The 23,311-nt window shown below is 43.6% G+C and overlaps 1 protein-coding gene across 1 annotated transcript in view; it reads left to right on the forward strand.

Annotated features, from left to right (window-relative positions):
* Positions 1 to 2,281: 2,281 nt before the first annotated feature.
* ISM1 (isthmin 1) overlaps positions 2,282 to 23,311 on the forward strand; it is an 86,530-nt gene continuing 65,500 nt past the window's right edge. The window contains exon 1 of the mRNA XM_060124267.1: positions 2,282 to 2,413. Within this exon, the coding sequence (XP_059980250.1) occupies positions 2,282 to 2,413 (132 nt within the window). The remainder of the gene's footprint in view (positions 2,414 to 23,311) is intronic.

Raw genomic sequence — 23,311 nt, forward strand, 5'->3', positions numbered from 1 at the left:
CCCCAGCGCTGCAGTTGACAATTATTGGCATCTTAGAGCCTGGGGATTGCAGTAAGATGCCTGACAGGACCGGCTGCCTAAACGTTTAAAGCACTCACTCCCTCCAAACATCTCCCCCTTCCCAACGTCCCCCACAAAAAGAAAATTACTGAAAAGGAAAGAAATCAAATGCTTTAAAAAGCTGTCCATTTCTTAATAAGATGCTAGGGTTGGTTGGGGTTTTAAAGATGCTCACAACGCATCTCTAGAGTAGCAACTAGCCCTTCTTGACCCTGACACAAATAAAACCAACCAGCATACCATACCTTAACCACTGCCACGGTGGCCCGAGGAACTTTCGGAATGATGAAAGTGTATTTTTGTCTTAATTTGCGTAAGACTTGGGTGAGGTGCCTTGCGTAAAGACGTGAACTCGGAAGGTAGTTGACTTAAGAACCTTACTTCAGTTTGTAGGGATGGGGGCGGGGGGAGGGGGCGTGCCGGAGAGAAAGGTTTGTTTATTTATTTAATTTCAGTCCCCAAGGGAGAATGGAGAGGATCCATTCCGGGGACACTGGATTCCAGAATGCGAGATGGGCTTGGAAATTTGCGAAATTTGTGAATGCCTAGGCTGAAGCCTCCGCTCACGGGGAGGAAAGGACTCGGCGGGCACAGGGGAGGAGGGAAGGAGAAGGGGGAGGCGGAGGAACAGCAGTATAAAAGGCCCCAGCCAGAGCGAGCGCCAGCCACTCCGAGCCTCCTGGAGAAGGCGGGAGCCCGAGCAGGACGCGCCGGTGCCGCTGCGGTGATCTGAGCCCGGCACTGGACCCGGTTCTCTCTTGCATCGAGGAGAGGACCCCTTGCCCTCTGCTCGACCCTCGAGCCCTTCCACTCGCCGGCTGCAGGGGCCCCTGCAAGGCATGAGCTGCGCTCGGGAGCCCGAGGCTTCAGCGCGGTCATGAGGCGTTGGCCCGGGAGCGGCGGCTGTGCGACGGCAGCCCCCAGGTCCCCTCCGGGCGCGGCGCCTCCGGGATGAGACCCCCGACACGCGACTGCCTGAGCTGAGATTTACCCCCAGTGCCCCACCTCCGTTCTGCGCGCCTGAGCCCGCGGGCACTCGGCCCCTGCAGCTTCCCGCCGAGACACCTGCGCCCTGGACCAGACGGACGCCCAGCGAATCGGACTCGCCTGCCTTCCCAGGCTCTACCCCGCGCCGCGGGCGCCTGAGCAGAGGTGCTCAGAGAGCGGGCGGCCCACCGTGCGGGAGCGAGTGTCAAGACCTTTCTGGAACGAAACTCTATCTTCCCCCTCATACATACGCACGCCAGCTTGAGGGAGGGGCGCACAGTCGCAGACAGACACCTGGCTGGTCCGGCACCCTCTCCGTCTCCAGCACCACAACTCCCAACTCCACCTTGTCAATAAAGGTTTCTAAACTCGCCCAGGCACCCCCCCCCCCTTCGCCTCGCTACCCACAGCCCCGAGGCGCAGTGCGCACAGGGCTCGGCCCTCGCCGCCCACAGCGACCTCGGCAGCGGTGGCGCACAGCCCAGCAGGCGGACGCGGACTCTGGAAGGGCGTGCAGGTCACCTCCAGACAGTGACAGCCCCCGGGTGCCGGAGCCCCCATCCAGAGCCGGCTCACCCTAGGACTCGGCGGCGGGGCGGCGCGGCCCGCGGCCCGAAGGAGCGCAGGGAGGAGGGGAGGTGGTTCGTCGGGTGAGTGGCTCCGGGCGGCAAGGGCGGGGGAGCCCAGCGTGGAGGTAACTCTGGGCCGCCACTGAAGCCCTCCTCCTCCTCCTTCTCCTCCTCCTCCTTCTCCTCCTCCTCCTCCTCCCCGCGCTCCTCTGGCGGCCGCTCCCGCTCCAGCTGCGGCGCCGCGGCCACATCTGGGGCGCCCATGTGCGCTCGGGGGCTCGGCTGCGCCCGCCCCGCCGTCGCCCCCGCTGCCCCCTGCCCGCAGGGTGGTCCCCGGCCCGGCCCGGGCCCCTGGCGGCCCGTCGTCCCCACCGCCGCCGCCGCCGCCGCCGCCGCCGCCGGGGAGCGCCGGGGTTTGCTCCGCAGCCAGCTTGGACGCCCCCGGCCCCGCCGTGGCTCCGCCGTGGTGCGGCGGCGGCGGCGGCTCCTGCTCCCCCGGCCCGGCGCGCCCCGGCGCGCCCAGGGCCAGCCCCGCGGGCTCGGGGAGCGGGGCCCCGGCGGGGGCCGAGGCGGGAGCTGCGCCGCCGGGCTCCCGGGCTCCGACTCCTCCTCCCCCGCCGCCGCCGCCCGCCGCGCCGGGTCCTAAAGCCGCGCGCCTCAGGAGGATGGTACGCCTGGCGGCCGAGCTGCTGCTGCTGCTGGGGCTGCTGCTGCTCACGCTGCACATCACGGTGCTGCGCGGTTCGGGAGCCGCCGACGGGCAGACCGCGGCCAACGCCAGCCGGACGCAGCTGCAGGTGAGTGCGCTGCCGGAGAGGGGCGCGCGTGGCAGCGGGGAGTCGGGTGGCGGGGAGCTGACCTAGCTAGCACCTGATGGTAGCGAGGAGGCGGGTCCCCGCCCCACCGAAGCGCATCTGTTTTGGCAGCAGTTTTGCCGGGGCCACAGATCTCCGGCTGAGGCGGAGCGGGGTACGTGCCTGGAGGCTGGACCGCTTTGGAGGTCTGGCAGGCACGCTCCTCCAGGTCGTCTGTCACCAGGTACCTGAGGGTGCTAGCTTGAGATGGGCGGAGGAAGTGTGGAGTATGTCTGTGTTTGCTTTGGGGTGCTGCCACTCTTTCGTTACCCTTTAGAGACCGAGTAACGTTACTCTGGGAGGAGGGGGGAGCGGAAGGAGACTTTAGGATAAATCCCCAAACTGGGTTTGGGAGGAAGAACCCCAGTGAATCTGCCCCCTCACAAAGCTACGCAACGGTCAGCAAATAATTTCCCCGAAGAGAATGGCCAGACATCCCCTGTTCGCCCACGTGGTCCCCATGCCTCCCTTATACCTCCCCAGCCAGGCGGAGGGCGTGGAGTCAAGCCACCGGTTGTACTTTGGCCCGGCGTTACCTGGGGCTTTTAAACTTACAGCAAAGACTTCTTACAGCGTTCTGCCCCTGTTGAAGGTCTCCTTAGGAATGGAATTCTGATGGTCTGTGCAGCTCCAAGGCAGGGGAGGGGGTCGCAACTGGGGAGCGGGTAGTGGGCGTCAGACACAAGAGGAATTCTCTGGTTTCCAAATAAAGGATTGTCCAGGTAGGGATTTCCTGCCGTTGTCTTGGGAAGAAGCGCCTTTCCTTGGCTCTGTCAGACGTGTGACAACTGTCAACTTGGGGCATGGGTAGAAGTCAGCAGGGATTTTCCCAGGAAGCAGCGGGAATTCTCTCCTAAAATCTCCTCCTCAAACAAGCCCCTCTAAAACTCTTTATGTCTAGATAAGCATTATTCATTGTTCCCAAAGGGCTTTAAGACCATTGCCCCTATTAGTTCATTTCTCACATCTTTATGTAATTTGTTGCCTGAAAACCCTACTGTTGTAGAGAGAAGGAATTCACTTAAACACTTCCACAGTGCTTACCATGTGCTAGTTTTAAGTGCTTTACAGAACTTAACCGATTTAATGATGTACTATGCTGTTAATATCCTCCCCTGATAGATGCAAAAACTGAGGTACAGAGGTTAAGAAACTTGCAAGGTTTACACATTCCAAACTCTTGATTAGTTACACCATGTTTTCTCTCTGCCAGGATGTTATATACACTAAAGCAAGGTGATCCTTACACACAAATGCAAAACCAGGAATGAAAAAGTATGCACCCCAGAGCCTAAAGTTCTTTTAAATTGGGAACATTTCCGAAAATGTCCTAACTTTATGAGACCCTCTTCTCTTCTCCTGTGGGCAAACAGGTACAGTGACAGCCTGACGGGATTCCTTTGGGGAAATTGAAGACACCCCATTCTGTAGATGGTGGTACACCGACACACTCTAACACTGTAAGAACAATTCCTAATATCTCCGAGATTTCTGGAAGTCACATTTTATACATGACGCTTTCTTTTCTCGTGGACTCATGAAAAGCTGTAAAAATGATGTTCTATGGAAAAGTAAATTCGGCAGATTCCTTTATGAGGTGTTTGCTCTCATTAGAATAACCTAGGCTTGGCCTTTTCTGTTTGACTGGTAAGATGATGAGAGAAGCAGCTGGTGGAAGTGGCAACTGCAAAGGGGAAGTGGATTAAATTCTCAAAAGAGCGTGTGGCTGAAGAACTGTCCCAAGAGGGCAGAAGAAATGGGGGATTTAGAAAGAGTAACGCTCCTAGGAGTATCTTGGGTCCCAAGTAGCTGCTAATCCATCAGCTTCCAGCTTGTTTTGTAATCGTGTTTGGTTATTCTGTCCACTCAATGAACTTATTCAGGCAGAATGATGAGTTTAACAGTTTAGTTCATAATTTTACTCTCTTTTGTAATTTGTTATTATAAAAGTTTTATATTCTTCCTGACTGAAGTTATTTCTTTGGCCCTCTGACGCTCCAAAGGTATTATGATTCAAATGGAGAGAATATATTCCTTCAAGTGAGGAGATCTGCAAAAGACATTTATTAGTTTATCTTTTTCAGGGCCCAGGATGTGAATTAGCTAGTAGCAGGTGTATTTGAAAACAAAATTGTGGATGCCATATTCTTTCTGTTTACCGGTCATGTTTAACCTTTTTTTTTTTTTTCCGCTTCATTGGGTCTTTGTTGCGGTGCGCAGGCTGCTCATCGTGGTGGCTTCTCTTGTGGAGCATGGGCTCTAGGCGCATGGGCTTCAGTAGTTGTGGTGCTCAGGCTCAGTAGTTGTGGCCCACGGGCTCGAGAGCACAGGCTCAGTAGTTGTGGCACCCGGGCTTAGTTGCTCCGCGACATGTGGGATTTTCCCGGACCAGGGATTGAACCCGTGTCCCCTGCATTGGCAGGTGGATTCTTAACCACTGCGCCACCAGGGAAGTCATAACCTATCTTAACTAACTACATTTAAACTTAAGTTTGCTGCCTCTGGGTTATCTTAAGCTGCTAAAATCATTCTTTGTAACCGGAAAGTTCATCAATCCTTATATTACATTATTTGTGTTGTTATCTCTGTTTAGAATATTCTGAAATATGAGGTTGGAGTCAGAAATACACAATGGTAGCTTTCTTTTCCCAAATTGTAGTATATTTGGGAACATTTAAAAGAGAATGCACCTTTATTAGAGATCTGGCATATCAAGGGCACCCAACAGTAAGAATAACAATAGTAGCTAAGATTTGTCAAGTGCCTTTTATGTGTCAGACACTGTTCTTAGCACTTTTCATATATTTTCTTTTTAAATCCTCACAAAAATCTCGTGAATTAGGCATTATCGTTATCCCTGTTTCAAATGAAAAAACTGAGGTTGGGTAACTTGCCCACAGCTGCAGAGCCAGAAGCTGCTTAATTTGTTGTTGTTATTTTATAAGTTTAAAAATCTTTGAAGAATATTTGTATTCTAAGTTCTTGAGCAAGTCATCCTGCTGGCTACAAAAGAGAAAAAGTCTTTTAAGAATTTACATTTTCTTTCTTTCTTTTTTTTTTTTCAGGGCTTAGGTTTTGGCGGTTTATTTATTTATTTATTTTTATTTTTGGCTGTATTGGGTCTTTGTTGCTGTACTCGGGCTTTCTCTAGTTGCGGCGAGCGGGGGCTTCTCATTTGTGGTGGCTTCTCTTGTTGTGGTGCACGAGCTCTAGGTGAGCGGACTTTAGTAGTTGTGGCTCGCAGGCTCGAGAACGCAGCCTCAGTAGTTGTGGCGCCCGGGCTTAGTTGCTGGGTGGCATGTGGGATCTTCCCGGACCAGGCCTCAAACCCGTGTCCCCTGTGTTGGCAGGCGGATTCTAACCACTGCACCACCAGGGAAGTCCCTAACAATTTACATTTTCAAACACATCTTGACAGTCTTATTGTGTCAAATATGAGCATATCTATCTATCTAAATTATATATACATACATAAACACACATATATAAACATGATCTAACATGATTTTTTTGGTAGTTTCAACGTAGTAGGAGATATGTTTTTTGACTCTGTAAGTGACTGTCTCTGTACTCTTAGGTATACTGTTATGAGGTGGTAGTAAAATGCTTTGAACACACTATTTCTAGTGGTTCTGTGGCTCATAAAAATAATAAATAATGATGTTAGTCTTTGTACTGTTTTCAGTATTTTAAAACAGCTAATAAGAAACTTTACAGTGGTCAGCAACAGCTGTATAAAAATGCACAGAAAAATCAACTTTTTTCACTTTTGAATGAAATCTTATCTCCTCTGGTGTCATGTTGATCAGATACTCAGCTTAGTTCTTTCATATGTCTTTAATTGATAATAGTAAGAAAACAAATATATATATTTATTAAAAAAAGCAGTCTGGAAGACAGAATATCCCAAAATATAGAACCACAGGCAATGATAAGAATAATGATAATAATAGTATCCCTTTTACTTGAAATTCAAATGAGTGTCTCTCTACTAAATCTCAGATTCAGAAGCATGAATTTCTACAGATTTTACATAGTAAAGCTAGAACTCATTAAAACAATGAGATTTAAGGAAGTGTTAGAAATCATCACATTGATCATTTTTACAATAACATTAAAGCAAACCAAACTCTGAAATGTAACTAAATGTCTTTGTTCTCTAATTCCTAACTACCATCTTTATCAGTACATTCCTCCTTCATCCCTCTACTTGCCTTCAACAAAACTGCTCAGCATCTTGTACTCACTGCTTCAGACTCACAAGTTGATCTGAGCTATATTAATAACAGTAAAAACAAAAGCAACATTTATTTGTACTTAATGCTACTGAGTTTCCTTACAATGACCCTATGAGATAGATAGTATTTATATACCCATTTCACAGATGATGAAATTGAGACCTGGAGAGATTTGAGCAACTTGCCCAAGGCCACACAACCAAGGTTGGCAGGGCCAGGATTCAGACCCAGGGAGGCAGGAATTCTTGTTCCAGTTCATCAACAAGATGCCTCCAGCTCTGATACAAGTCAACAGCCATTGTGTTTCTCGTTTCATGACTTGCCTTGCCCATTTTCCAGGCAGGCTGTCTGCTTTTATCTCAGGTATTCTTTATAAATTATGAATAACTGTCCCACTTAGCTATTGCTATATAACAAACCATCCCAAAGCACAGTGTCTTAAAACAATCACATTTTATTTGCTCATGACTTTGTGTGTTAGCAGTTTACCCTGAGCTCAGCTGGGTGGTTCTTCTGCTGATCTTGCTTAGGATTATTCATGTGGCTATAGCTTTCTGTTGGCTTGACGTGGGCTAGATGGTCTAAAAGGGCCTCACTCCAGACACTATAAAACTCTTAGAGGAAAACATAGGCAGAACACTCTACGACATAAATCACAGCAAGATCCTTTTTGAACCACCTCCTAGAGAAATGGAAATAAAAACAAAAATACACAAATGGGACCTAATGAAACTTAAAATCTTTTGCACAGCAAAGGAAACTGTAAACAAGACGAAAAGACAATCCTCAGAATGGGAGAAAGTATTTGCAAATGAAGCAACTGACAAAGGATTAATTTCCAAAATTTACAAGCAGCTCATGCAGCTCAATATCAAAAAAAAAACAAACAACCCAATCCAAAAATGGGCAGAAGACCTACATAGACATTTCTCCAAAGAAGACATACAGATTGCCAACAAACACATGAAAGGATGCTCAACACCACTAATCATTAGAGAAATGTAAATCAAAACTACAATGAGGTATCACCTCACACCAGTCAGAATGGCCATCATCAAAAAATCTACAAACAATAAATGCTAGAGAGGGTGTGGAGAAAACGGAATCCTCATGCACTGTTGGTGGGAATGTAAATTGACACAGCCACTATGGAGAACAGGATGGAGGTTCCTTAAAAAACTAAAAATAGAACTACCATATGACCCAGCAAACCCACTACTGGGCATATACTCTGAGAAAACCATAACTCAAAAAGAGATATGTACCACAATGTTCATTGCAGCACTATTTACAATAGCCAGGACATGGAAGCAACCTAAGTGTCCATCGACAGATGAATGGATAAAGAAGATGTGGCACATATATACAATGGAATATTACTCAGCCATAAAAAGGAATGAACTTGAGTTATTTGTAGTAAAGTGGATGGACCTAGAGTCTGTCCTACAGAGTGAAGTAAATCAGAAAGAGAAAAACAAATACCTTATGCTAACACATATAGATGGATCTAAAAAAAAATGGTTCTGACAAACCTAGGGGCAGGACAGGAATAAAGACACAGACATAGAGAATGCACTTGAGGACAAGGGGAGGGGGAAGGGTAAGCTGGGACGAAGTGAGAGTGGCATGGACTTATATATACTACCAAATGTAAAATAGATAGCTAGTGGGAAGCAGCCACATAGCACAGGGAGATCAGCTCAGTGCTTTGTGACCACCTAGAGGGGTGGGATAGGGAGGGGAGCGGGAGATGCAAGAGGAAGGAGATATGGGGATATATGTATATGTATAGCTGATTCACTTTGTTATAAAGCAGAAACTAACACACCATTGTAAAGCAATTATACTCCAATAAAGATGTTAAAAAAATAAAAGGGCCTCACTCATATGTTTGATGGTTGGTGCTGGCTGTCACCTATGCTCTCTCTTCATCCTCAAGGAAGTTATTCCACATGTCTTTACATGGTGGACTCAGAGCAGCAAGAGAGTAAATCAGAAATTGCAAGGTCTCTTGATGAACTTGGACAACTTCAGCCACATTCTACTGGCCAAACATACCACTTGGTCATCTCACGTTCTAGGGGACCAGAAATAGACTCCTCTTGATGGGAGGACCAGCAAAATAACATTGCAAAAGAGTGTGTATTCAGTGATGGGAGGAGTCATTGTGGCTGTCTTTGCGAAATAGCTACCATATTGACCTTTTATCTCATATACTTTGCAAATGTTGAACCAATCTTTCACTCATTTTTTAACATTGTTTATGCTACTTTTGGCCATGCACAAACTTTCCACTCTAAATATAATCAAATCTGAATCATTTCCATTATGACTTTTTGTTTTCTTGCCTTACTTGAGAAAGGGTTACTCAAATAAGGATTGTCAAAATCTTTAAATATATTTTGTTCTAACAGTTTTATAGTGTTTTTGTTGTTGTTGTTTAGAACTACAATCTACTTTGAAGTTATTAGTGGGTTTTAGGTTTAAGATAAAGATATAACTTTGTTTTTTGTCCAAGTGAGTAGCCACTTCTATCATATTTGGTAAATACTCCATTCTATATTTGTTGGTACAAAATATCAGTTTTATCACATGTTAAACAAATTTTCACATATATGTTAGTCTATTTCTTTACCTTCATTTTTCTATTCATGTACAAACACCACACTTTTATTTCATGTAGCTTCACAGTATTTTTTAATAGGGCAAATGCCCTGTCATTAACATTCTTTTTCTTTTTTTTTTCTTTTTTTTTTAAGTATTAAAAAACATGTATTCTTGAACAGAAACTTTTATTTTTTTTTTTTAGGATAACAAAGCTATTTTAGTATTATTTAAAATAAGAACAACCTTTAAACCGTATGAAGTGGGCAATAGGGGAGAAGCACGCCTTCCTGAGAAGGGTCCTCCGAAAAGGGTCTTCTCAGGGGCAAAGGCAGCAAGGGTGGGTGGGCAGGAGGGAGTGCAGGCCTGGACGTCAGCAGTGCTTCCTCGGGGTGGGCTCTGCAGGTAAGAGAGGTGGCTCTGGGGCTTGGCAGCTCCTGGCTGGAGTGGAGGGAGCTGGCCTGGCGGTCTGTGCCAATGACTCAGGCAGGGGTAGGGCAGGAGTCAGCTGGGTAAAAGAAATGTGGGTTTGAGTGTCAGGAGGAGGTGGCCTTGGCTCTCAGGACTCAAGGGGGACGTCAGGCTGCAGGAGGCCTAGGCCCAGGAGTGCTGATCCGCCCCCATCTCTCCAGCGAGGCTATGTGACTGTGCCCTGGGCGGGTGGGGGGTGGGGGGCCTCACAGCAGGGTGGGCGGCAGATAGGGAAGGCTCAGGCCAGGGCTCAGTGTCCTCTTCTCGGAGGCGCTTGCACCCGGGGCAGATGCTTCTTCTCAGAGGCCCCGGCCTGGGCACAAAGACAGGGACCACTCCATTCCTCATCACGGGCCGGAAGGCCGACAGCCTGGGCTCGGGAATCTCAGACCTGAGAGGCCCGTCGAGCCGCCTTTGTCCTTCCTCGCATCGGCTGAGGGCCCTCAGCGCGGTCTCCTTGGCACAGGGGTCCGGGGACTCCTGGCTGGGCGGACACGTGGACAAGCTGCTTAGGCTTTCAACGGGGGCGGTATGGATGTCCACCAGGCTCTGCGTGTGGCAGAAGAGGCGGGCGTTCCACTGGGACCTCATCGTGAAACCGTTGCTACATGGCCAGAAAACCCCAGCCCCGAGGAGGTGCGGAGGGGCGGCCCGCTGGGAAGGCGCCTCCAGCCTTGGGGCACCGAGGACCCGCGGACCGGGTAGTACTTCCAGCTGCGCAGGGCGGCGGGGAGCGGCTGCCTGCTGCGGAACCAGAGCCCGTGATCCTGGTGGCGGCGGCGGTAGCACAGGATTTGGCACCCGTCCCGGCCCATCGGGAGGCAGGTGCTGCGGGCGGGCCCGGTCCATGGGAACCATGGGGACCAGCGCTTCCGGGCGTGGGCTGGCTACATGGCCTTGGCCATGCCCAGGTACATGCTCAAGTAGCTGCCCATGCTCGTGGGTCAGCGGGGTCGGACCTTCGACGGGCTTTGGCTTCTGGGCGGCCCCGAAGTCTGTAGACGCGAAGCTTACGGCGCTGAGGCGACCGTTGGCATCGGGGTGTGGGACGGTTCGTGGGGCGTCGGAACCTCTGGGCACGAGGTCCTGCGCGCGCTAGGCCGGGGCCTCACGGACTCATTCGGGGCCTCGCGGACCCACCCGGGGCCTCGCGGACCCGGGGCCTCCCGGACCCGGGGCCTCGCGGGGCGCCCCTGTGTTCTGAGCACAGGGGATCCTTCAGCTCCCACTGCTGGCCCAGGCGCTTGGCTCTGGGTGGCGGGGGAGCCCTCCACATTTTGCCCTTGACATTTAAAGGGAGAAAATATAATAATTTGTACCAGGTCCTGAAAATTGACTGAAGGGCACTCTCTTTCATTACTGTAAAAATGAACAAAATGCACTTGAATGCTCCTTTAAGGAAAAAGAGCGAATTTACTTGTATTTCTACAGAGGCTGTGTGCTTCTTCTAGAATGGTTGCTAATGTCACTTTTTGTAATTTTATTCTTTTTTTTTTAACATCTTTATTGGGGTATAATTGCTTTACAATGGTGTGTTAGTTTCTGCTTTATAACAAAGTGAATCAGTTATACATATACATATGTTCCCATATCTCTTCCCTCTTGCGTCTCCCTCCCCCCCACCCTCCCTATCCCACCCCTCCAGGCTGTCACAAAGCACCCAGCCGATATCCCTGTGCCATGCGGCTGCTTCCCACTAGCTATCTACTTTACGTTTGTTAGTGTATATATGTCCATGCCTCTCTCTCGCCCTGTCACAGCTCACCCTTCCCCCTCCCCATATCCTCAAGTCCATTCTCTAGCAGGTCTGTGTCTTTATTCCTGTCTTACTCCTAGGTTCTTCATGACATTTTTTTTTCTTAAATTCCATACATATGTGTTAGCATACGGTATTTGTCTTTCTCTTTCTGACTTACTTCACTCTGTATGACAGACTCTAGGTCTATCCACCTCATTACAAATAGCTCAATTTCGTTTCTTTTTATGGCTGAGTAATATTCCATTGTATATATGTGCTTCTTTATCCATTCATCCGATGATGGGCACTTAGGTTGCTTCCATCTCCGGGCTATTGTAAATAGAGCTGCAATGAATATTTTGGTACATGACTCTTTTTGAATTTTGATTTACTCAGGGTATATGCCCAGTAGTGGGATTGCTGGGTCATATGGTAGTTCTATTTGTAGTTTTTTAAGGAACCTCCATAATGTTCTCCATAGTGGCTGAACCAATTCACATTCCCACCAGCAGTGCAAGAGTGTTCCCTTTTCTCCACACCCTCTCCAGCATTTATTGTTTCTAGATTTTTTGATGATGGCCATTCTGACTGGTGTGAGATGATATCTCATTGTAGTTTTGATTTGCATTTCTCTAATGATTAATGATGTTGAGCATTCTTTCATGTGTTTGTTGGCAGTCTGTATATCTTTTTGGAGAATTGTCCATTTAGGTCTTCTTCCCATTTTTGGATTGGGTTGTTTGTTTTTTTGTTATTGAGCTGCATGAGCTGTTTGTAAATTTTGGAAATTAATCCTTTGTCAGTTGCTTCATTTGCAAATACTTTCTCCCATTCTGAGGCTTGTCTTTTGGTCTTGTTTACAGTTTCCTTTGCTGTGCAAAAGCTTTGAAGTTTCATTAGGTCCCATTTGTTTATTTTTGTTTTTATTTCCATTTGTCTAGGAGGTGGGTCAAAAAGGATCTTGCTGTGATTTATGTCATAGAGTGTTCTGCCTATGTTTTCCTCTAAGAGTTTGATAGTTTCTGGCCTTACATTTAGGTCTTTAATCCATTTTGAGCTTATTTTTGTGTATGGTGTTAGGGAGTGATCTAATCTCATACTTTTATGTGTACCTGTCCAGTTTTCCCAGCACCACTTATTGAAGAGGCTGTCCTTTCTCCACTGTACATTCCTGCCACCTTTATCAAAGATAAGGTGTCCATATGTGCGTGGGTTTATCTCTGGGCTTTGTATCCTGTTCCATTGTTCTGTCTTTCTGTTTTTGTGCCAGTACCATACTGTCTTGTTACTGTAGCTTTGTAGTATAGTCTGAAGTCAGGGAGCCTGATTCCTCCAGCTCCGTTTTTCGTTCTCAAGATTGCTTTGGCTATTCGGGGTCTTTTGTGTTTCCATACAAATTGTGAAAATTTTTTGTTCTAGTTCTGTGAAAAATGCCAGTGGTAGTTTGATAGGGATTGCACTGAATCTATAGGTTGCTTTGGGTAGTAGAGTCATTTTCACAATGTTGATTCTTCCAATCCAAGAACATGGTATATCTCTCCATCTATTTGTATCATCTTTAATTTCTTTCATCAGTGTCTTATAATTTTCTGCACACAGGTCTTTCATCTCCTTAGGTAAGTTTATTCCTAGGTATTTTATTCTCTATGTTGCAATGGTAAATGGGGGTGTTTTCTTGACTTCACTTTCAAATTTTTCATCATTAGTATACAGGAATGCCAGAGATTTCTGTGCATTAATTTTGTATCCTGCTACTTTACCAAATTCATTGATTAGCTCTAGTAGTTTTCTGGTAGCATCTTTAGGATTCTCTACATATAGTATCATGTCATCTGCAAACAGTGACAGCTTTACTTCTTCTTTTCCGATTTGGATTCCTTTTATTTCCTTTTCTTCTCTGATTGCTGTGGCTAAAACTTCCAAAACTATGTGGAATAAGAGTGGGGAGAGTGGGCAGCCTTGTCTTGTTCCTGATCTTAGTGGAAATGCTTTCAGTTTTTCACCATTGAGGATGATGTTGGCTGTGGGCTTGTCATATATGGCCTTTATTATGTTGAGGAAAGTTCCCTCTATGCCTACTTTCTGCAGGGTTTTTATCATAAATGGGTGTTGAATTTTGTCAAAAGCTTTCTCTGCATCTGTTGAGATGATCATATGGTTTTTCTCCTTCAAGTTGTTAATATGGTTTATCACATTGATAGATTTGCGTATATTGAAGAATCCTTGCACTCCTGGAATAAATACCACTTGATCATGGTGTATGATCCTTTTAATGTGCTGTTGGATTCTGTTTGCTAGTATTTTGTTGAGGACTTTTGCATCTATGTTCATCAGTGATATTGGCCTGTAGTTTTTCTTTGTGACATCCTTGTCTGGTTTTGGTATCAAGGTGATGGTGGCCTCGTAGAAGGAATTTGGGAGTGTTCCTCCCTCTGCTATATTTTGGAAGAGTTTGAGAAGGATAGGTTTTAGCTCTTCTCTAAATGTTTGATAGAATTCACCTGTGAAGCCAACTGGTCCTGGGCTTTTGTTTGTTGGAGGATTTTTAGTCACAGTTTCAATTTCAGTGCTTGTGATTGATCTGTTCATATTTTCTATTTCTTCCTGATTCAGTCTTGGCAGGTTGTGCATTTCTAAGAATTTGTCCATTTCTTCCAGGTTGTCCATTTTATTGGCATAGAGTTGCTTGTAGTATTCTCTCATGATCTTTTTTATTTCTGCAGTGTCACTTGTTACTTCTCCTTTTTCATTTCTAATTCTATTGATTTGAGTCTTCTCCCTTTTTTTCTTGATGAGTCTGGCTAATGGTTTATCTATTTTGTTTATCTTCTCAAAGAACCATCTTTTAGTTTTATTGATCTTTGCTATTGTTTCCTTCATTTCTTTTTCATTTATTTCTGATCTGATTTTTATGATTTCTTTCCTTCTGCTAACTTTGGGGTTTTTTTGTTCTTCTTTCTCTAATTGCTTGAGGTGCAAGGTTAGGTTGTTTATTCGAGATGTTTCCTGCTTCTTAAGGTGAGCTTGTATTGCTATAAACTTCCCTCTTAGAACTGCTTTTGCTGCATCCATAGGTTTTGGGTCGTTGTGTCTCCATTGTCATTTGTTTCTAGGTGTTTTTTGATTTCCTCTTTGATTTCTTCAGTGATCACTTCGTTATTAAGTAGTGTATTGTTTAGCCTCCATGTGTTTGTATTTTTTACAGATCTTTTCCTGTAATTGATATCTAGTCTCATGGCGTTGTGGTCGGAAAAGATACTTGATACAATTTCAATTTTCTTAAATTTACCAAGGCTTGATTTGTGACCCAAGTTATGATCTATCCTGGAGAATGTTCCATGAGCACTAGAGAAAAATGTGTATTCTGTTGTTTTTGGATGGAATGTCCTATAAATATCAATTAAGTCCATCTTGTTTAATGTATCATTTAAAGCTTGTGTTTCCTTATTTACTTTCATTTTGGATGATCTGTCCATTGGTGAAAGTGGGGTGTTAAAGTCCCCTACTATGAATGTGTTACTGTCGATTTCCCCTTTTATGGCTGTTCGTTTTTGCCTTATGTATTGAGGTGCTCCTATGTTGGGTGCATAAATATTTACAATTGTTATATCTTCTTCTTGGATCGAACCCTTGATCATTATGCAGTGTCCTTCTTTGTCTCTTGTAATAGTCTTTATTTTAAAGTCTATTTTGTCTGATATGAGAATTGCTACTCCAGCTTTCTTTTGGTTTCCATTTGCATGGAATATCTTTTTCCATCCCCTCACTTTCAGTCTGTATGTGTCTCTAGGTCTGAAGTGGGTCTCTTGTAGACAGCATATATATGGGTCTTGTTTTTGTATCCATTCAGCCAATCTGTGTCTTTTGGTGGGAGCATTTAATCCATTTACATTTAAGGTAATTATCGATATGTATGTTCCTATTCCCATTTTCTAAATTGTTTTGGGTTCGTTATTATAGGTCTTTTCCTTCTCTTGTGTTTCTTGTCTAGAGAAGTTCCTTTAGCATTTGTTGTAAGGCTGGTTTGGTGGTGCTGAACTCTCTCAGCTTTTGCTTGTCTGTAAAGCTTTAAATTTCTCCATCAAATCTGAATGAGATCCTTGCTGGGTAGAGTAATCTTGGTTGCAGGTTTTTCTCCTTCATCACTTTCAGTATGTCCTGCCATTCCCTTCTGGCTTGCAGAGTTTCTGCTGAAAGATCAGCTGTTAACCTTATGGGGATTCCCTTGTGTGTTATTTGTTGTTTTTCCCTTGCTGCTTTTAATATGCTTTCTTTGTATTTAATTTTTGACAGTTTGATTAATATGTGTCTTGGCGTATTTCTCCTTGGATTTATCCTGTATGGGACTCTCTGTGCTTCCTGGCCTTGATTAACTATTTCCTTTCCCATATTAGGGAAGTTTTCAACTGTAATCTCTTCAAATATTTTCTCAGTCCCTTTCTTTTTCTCTTCTTCTTCTGGAACCCCTATAATTCGAATGTTGGTGCATTTAATGTTGCCCCAGAGGTCTCTGAGACTGTCCTCAGTTCTTTTCATTCTTTTTTCTTTATTCTGCTCTGCAGTAGTTATTTCCACTATTTTATCTTCCAGGTCACTTATCCGTTCTTCTGCCTCAGTTATTCTGCTATTGATCCCATCTAGAGTATTTTTAATTTCATTTATTGTGTTGTTCATCATTGCTTGTTTCATCTTTATTTCTTCTAGGTCCTTGTTAAATGTTTCTTGCATTTTGTCCATTCTATTTCCAAGATTTTGGATCATCTTTACTATCATTATTCTGAATTCTTTTTCAGGTAGACTGCCTATTTCCTCTTCATTTGTTTGGTCTGGTGCATTTTTATCTTGCTCCTTCATCTGCTGTGTTTTTTTCTGTCTTCTCATTTTGCTTATCTTACTGTGTTTGGGGTCTCCTTTTTGCAGGCTTCAGGTTCCTAGTTCCCGTTGTTTTTGGTGTCTGTCTCCAGTGGTTAAGGTTGGTTCAGTGGGTTGTGTAGGCTTCCTGGTGGAGGGGACTAGTGCCTGTGTTGTGGTGGATGAGGCTAGATCTTGTCTCTCTAGTGGGCAGGTCCATGTCTGGTGGTGTGTTTTGGGGTGTCTGTGGACTTATTATGATTTTAGGCAGCCTCTCTGCTAATGGGTGGGGTTGTGTTCCTGTTTTGCTAGTTGTTTGGCATAGGCTGTCCAGCACTGTAGCTTGCTGGTCGTTGAGTGAAGCTGGGTGCTGGTGTTAAGATGGAAGTCTCTGGGAGATTTTCCCCGTTTGATATTATGTGGAGCTGGGAGGTCTCTTGTTGACCAGTGTCCTGAAGTTGGCTCTCCCACCTCAGAGGCAGAGCCCTGACTCCTGGCTGGAGCACCAAGAGCCTTTCATTCACACGGCTCAGAATAAAAGGGAGAAAAAGTAGAGAGAATTAGTAGAAGTAGGAAGAAAGAAAGAAAGGAGGGAAGGAAGGAAGAAAGAAAGAAAGTAAGAAAGAAAGAAAGAAGAAAAGAAGGAAAGAAAGGAGGGAGGGAGGGAGGGAGGGAGGAAGGAAGGAGGGAAGGAAGGAAAAAAGACAGAAAGAAAGAAGATACAGTAAAATAAAATAAAGTTATTGAATTAAAAAATAATTATTTAGAAAAAAAAAAAGGGACGGATAGAACCTTAGGACAAATGGTGGAAGCAAAACTATACAGACAAAATCTTACACAGAAGCATACACATACACCCTCACAAAAAGAGGTAAAGGGGAAAAAACTATAAATCTTGCTCTCAAAGTCCACCTCCTCAATTTGGGATGATTCGTTGTCTAAAGGAGGGAAGGGAGGAAGGAAGGAAGGAAGGAAAGAAGGAAGGAAGGAAGGAAGGAGAAAGAACGTAAAGTGTAATAAAGTTATTAAAATTAATTATTAAGAAAAAAATTTAAAAAAAAAACAATGGATGGATAGAACCCTAGGACAAATGGTGGAAGCAAAGCTATACAGACAAGATCTCACACAGAAGTATATACATACACATTCACAAAAAGAGGAAAAGGGGAAAAAATCATAGATCTCGCTCTCGAAGTCCACCTCCTCAATTTGGGATGATTGGTTGTCTATTCATGTATTCCACAGATGCAGGGTACATCAAGTTGATTGTGGAGCTTTAATCCGCTGCTTCTGAGGCTGCTGGGAGAGATTTCCCTTTCTCTTCTTTGTTCTCACAGCTCACAGGGGCTCAGCTTTGGATTTGGCCCTGCCTCTGCGTGTAGGTCGCTGGAGGGCGTCTGTTTTTTGCTCAGACAGGACGGGGTTAAAGGAGCCGCTGATTCAGGGGCTCTGGCGCACTCAGGCCGGGGGGAGGGAGGGGTACAGTGTGCGGAGCGAGCCTGCGGTGGCAGAGGCCGGCGTGACGTTGCACCAGCCTGAGGCCCGACGTGCGTTCTCCTGGGAAGTTGTCCCTGGATCCCGGGAACCTGGCAGTGGCGGGCTGCACAGGCTCCCCAGCAGGGAGGTATGGAGAGTGACCTGTGCTCGCACACAGGCCCCTTGGTGGTGGCAGCAGCAGCCTTAGCGTCTCCCGCCCGTCTCTGGGGTCCGTGCTTTTAGCCGCGGCTGACGCCCGTCTCTGGGGTTCGCGCTTTTAGCCACGGCTCGCGCCCGTCTCTGGAGTTCCTTTAAGCAGCGCTCTTAAACCGCTCTCCTCGCGCACCAGGAAACAAAGAGGGCAGAAAAAGTCTCTTGCCTCTTCGGCAGGTGCAGACTTTTCCCCGGACTCCCTCCCGGCTAGCCGTGGTGCACTAACCCCTTCAGGCTGTGTTTAAGCCGCCAACCCCAGTCCTCTCCCTGCGCTCTGACTGAAGCTCAAGGCTCAGCTTGCAGCCCCGCCCGCACCGGCGGGTGAGCAGACAAGCCTCTCGGGCTGGTGAGTGCTGGTCAGCACCGATCCTCTGTGCGGGAATCTCCCCGCTTTGCCCTCTGCACCCCTGTTGCTGTGCTCTCCTCCGCGGCCTCGAAGCTCCCCCCTCCGCCTCCCGCAGTCTCCGCCCACGAAGGGGCTTCCTAGTGTGTGGAAACCTTTCCTCCTTCACTGCTCCCTCCCGCTGGTGCAGGTACCGCCCCTATCCTTTTGTCTCTGTTTATTCTTTTTTCTTTTGCCCTACCCAGGTACGTGGGGAGTTTCTTGCCTTTTGGGAGGTCTGAGGTCTTCTGCCAGCATTCAGTAGGTGTTCTGTAGGAGTTGTTCCACGTGTAGATGTATTTCTGGTGTATCTGTGGGGAGGAAGATGATCTCCGCGTCTTATTCTTCCGCCATCTTCCCAGCACCCCTCAACATTCTTTTTATTGGAAATTTTTATAAAATGTTTTCTTTCAAACAGACTTTAGAATTATTTTGTTTAAAAATTCATTGAGCTTTTATTAGGAATTGCTATATATATTGGGGGGTAAGTTTAGAAGAATTGAGAATTTTATAATATTTAATCCTCTCATTAAGGACATGGTTAAGGTATCTATTTCTTGAGTAAAGTTTTAGATTTTCTTCATCTTTTCACATTTCTTTTGACAAGCTCTTTTCTAGGTTTGATTGCTATCGTGAATTTTCTGTTTTATTTTCTGTTATATTCTCCAATTTGTTAGTTCCAGAATCTAGGAAAGCTATACTTAGCAGTATATGCTTACATTTTCCTTGGCGTGTACATGAGAACTAACAGTATCCATTTCAGTAGTGATATCATTATAGTTCCACGGCATTAATTGAAAACCCTTCTTTTTCCACTTTTGCACTTTAAATAATAAGAATTATCTGTTTCTTAAAAAATTGTTAGAATTCACTCATTTTAGCTGTCTTGGGCTTGATACCTCTTTGGTTCAGACCTCTGATTAATGTTCCATGTTATTCCATGGTCAGTAGCCTATTCAGATACTATAACTTTTCTCTAGTCATTTTTGATAATTTATATCTTCTCAGAAAATCATACATTCTACTGGAGTTTTACTTTATCAGTATAAAGTTTGTATGTAATACAAGCATATTTTAAAACTATTTCATGACTGCATATTGTTTATGATGTACTGTCTTAAATCTCTTTATAATACCTGTCAGATCAAGACGGTTAATTATATTATGAAAACCCTTCAAATCTTGATTTATTTATTGTTTACTTAATCTGCTGATTCCTCAAAAACCTTAATTGCATTCTGACACTACCATTGTGGGTTTGTTTGTTTCTCCTTATTATCCCCTTAATTTTCACTTTACTTGTTTAGAATCCATGGTGTTAGGACATTAAATGTCTTTTTTTTGATGGTTATATTTTTATCAAGGTGAAATTCCTTTATATATATCTTTTTATTGACATTTGTCTTGAACACATTTTTTTGTTTGATAGTAATTTTGCATCTCCTGCTTATTTTTTTTTCTCTTGCCATTAATTATGTGTCTTTTTCCAACCTTTATTTTCAACTTTTCTCTGCCTTTTTTGTTTGAATATCTCTCTTATTAATAACCAATAGCCAAATTTTCTTTTGCCATGTAATAGGTCAATGAATATAACCCATTTATATTTATTGATTACTAATAGATTTGAAGGTGTATTTTCAATTTTATTTGGTGTTTTCAAATTTCCAATTTTCTTCATTTTGCCTCCCACCTTCCAATTTATTATCTCTTACTTTGACAAGAGAGTTAGCCTATGTCTAAACTTCCTCATCTGTAAAATAGGTATACAAAGACTATTTCCCAGTGTTATTGTAAGGGTTAAAACACTGAATGCATGTAAGTGCTCTGTTAGAACTTGGCACTTAAACATTTAATAAGTATTTAAATATTATTTACTTTGCTCGTAACCCCTCAAGTTTGGAAATTGTTCTATTTCTCTAACTCTTAACATTTTAACAAACAGATTTGAACTTACACTTTTCTATCAATGCTGAGAGCCAGTCAGTATTTATAACGTAAACCTCCCCAAAACAAAATTCCAACATACTTTTTCTTTCTCTTATCTCTATCTCTCAAATTTTAATCACATTATCTGAACATTTAGTGCTAGATCATTCCTTCTTCTTTGTTTCTTTTTTTCTTCCTTTTTTCTTTCATTCTTTTTCATTATATCTATCTTAGGAACAATTTCTTAGCAGTAGTATATTCTCCCAATAATTATTTAGACTTAACTATAAGATTTATTTATTTATTTATTTATTTATTTATTTATCTGCTGCTGCTTCTGGAATCTCATATTCTCATTTTTATTTTGCTGGAATACATTCTCAATAAGTTCTCTCAGAAAGGTTTTATCAAAGGATAAGCTCTCTGAGATCCTAAATTTTTAAGCACATCTTTATTTACTTCTCACATTTAAATGCTAATTTGGCAGTTGGCTATGTTCTATCTTGTTTCCCCTTAGAATTTTGAAGATATAATGCATTTTTTTTTACACCGTCTCATGTTTCAGTGAAAAGTCTGATGATATTTCTTTGCAGGTGATTTTTTTTTAAGTGGAAGACTTTAGGATTTTTCTCTTTATTCACAATGTTCAGAAATTTTATCTGTTTGTGTTTAGATTTAAGGCTTTAGTTGTTAGTCCTGTTCAGCACTTGGTGGACCCTTTCAATCTGAATCCTCAAGGTTGTCTTCAGCTTATGAATATTTCTTCAGTAATTTCTTTGCTTATTTCCAATATCCTTGTCCTCTCCTTCTGGAACTCCTGTTAGACTTTGAAACTAATATTGGGATTTCAAGATCTATCAGTCTTCCATGTCTCAATTTTTTTCTCTTGTAGTTTTATCTCTTTGCATTTTTCTAATGTGTTTTATGTCTTACCTTAATCTTCCAGCTTTTGCCACCCTAGTGCTAGCTTTTTCACTCTTTATCAGTTTCCTGTCCTCATCCTTTTCACCCAGCTTCTATAGCTTCTTCTCTTTTCTTCCCTTCTTTTCTCTTCCTTCACCCCTCCCCGTCCTCTCCTCCTCTTCTTTTTTCTCTCTTTACATTTTTTAAAGTTTTTTAATTATGAATAATTTACATACAATAAAATGAATGCATCTTAAAGATTCAGTTCCAGTTTTTCACAATTATATATACCTATGTAGCACCATCAAAATTAGAATATAGAACATCTCTATCATCCCAGAAAGTCTTCTAGTGCACCTTTGTATGCAATTTACTCCTCCCACAGGCAACCAGTCTCTGACTCCTATCACCATGGATTAGTTTGCCTCTTCTAAATCTTCATGTAGATGGAATCATACTGTGTGCATTTGTGTGTGTGTGTATGTGTGTGTGTCTGGGCTTCTTTTTCTTATGTAGTATTTTTGACATTCATTCACATTGCTGTGTACATCAGCAGATTTCTCTTCTTTATTGTTGAGTGGTATTCCATTGTATGAGTATGTCACAATTTATTTATCCATTTCCCCATTGATGGACATTTGGGTTGTTTCTAATGGTTTGGATATTATAAATAAGATCATGTTAACTTTCTTGTACAAGCCTTTCCGTGGACATAGGTTTTTATTTCTTGTGAGTAAATACCTGCTAGTGAAACTGACACAGGCTCAGTTCTTTATATTATTATGGGAATTCCTCTAAAGAAACTCATGTTTTTGGTGATCTTTCTCTCACTTTCTCAGCTCTGTAGTGTTTCACTTTCAATTGGTTACCGTTGGTTTCATATCTACCAGAAATCATTCCTTCTTCTGTAGATGTTCCCCTCTCAGCTTTCCACTTCTGTTGGGGATTTATTTTCATATTTCATCTCCTTTTTCAGCAGAATTTGGAGAAAGAAAAGAAGTAAACAAAAATGCTTAGTCTGCCACCTTGAACAGAAACACTATAATTTTATTCCTTCCTTTTATTTTCCTGTATACAAACCAGAAGAAATTTCTATTATTTGTGTAGCTGCTTCATTCATTCTTTTCCGGCCATGTTCTAAAAGGCATTGATTTTTGAGGCCTGGGGACACCCTTAGAAGTCATGAGAACTGCCCATTCAGTAAAGAAGAATCTATTGTGGTTTTAAACCCTCCAAAGGAAAGAATCCCACTTGTATTGATTTGGCCAAAAAGTTCATTCGGGATTTCGGAAAAACCTGAGCAACCTTTTTGGCCAAGCCAGTACCTGTACAAGTACTTTTTAACAACCTTCAATGACAGAACATTTTTTTCTCTGATGTGTCCTTTGAATCTTTTATGATACATCTTAATTTCATGTTTGCTTTTTTTCTTCCCACTATTCATTCACTTTTCAAGAAACATCTCATTCAGGACTTGAAGATTATTATTTAATAGTTCCTCTGTCTTCTCCAGATTTAATTATCTCAGTTTTTTAATTTGTCTTCACTGATCTTATTTTACAACGTTTTAATGGTTTCTGTGGTCCTCTTATTTCTCTCTCATCTGAGAACATCTTTCTTCTGCAATCCTTGGGTCAAGATTTTATGATTTATAAAGAAAAGGATGGTGATGAAGCCCCTTTCTCCAGTGACAGCTAAGGGTGTCCCTCTGTCTATACTCATCCCCCAAAAGACAGAAGATTATTTAGAGAGTGGGAATGAGGTTGTCCATTTAATTCCTGGGATTGTATGCAACAATGTTAAAGAAATAGCAAGGGAGTGTGTTACTGAAAAAGTCTCATTCTGCATTTTACTTAAACTTCGTCTGTACTCCTCTTCCATAAGAACTTCATAAGAAGCCCTGAAATAAAAGATATAAAGCCTAATTTCTTTCTTTCTGTGGTGTATCAGTGCAAAGGTTGAATGGGGCACAATGCTAATAAAATGAAGTCAACATGCTAGTGCCCGGTGTTCCCCTTGGGATTAAGCACTCACGGCCC

The sequence above is a fragment of the Lagenorhynchus albirostris genome, chromosome 15 (genome assembly GCF_949774975.1).
Source record: "Lagenorhynchus albirostris chromosome 15, mLagAlb1.1, whole genome shotgun sequence".
NCBI lineage: Eukaryota > Metazoa > Chordata > Mammalia > Artiodactyla > Delphinidae > Lagenorhynchus > Lagenorhynchus albirostris.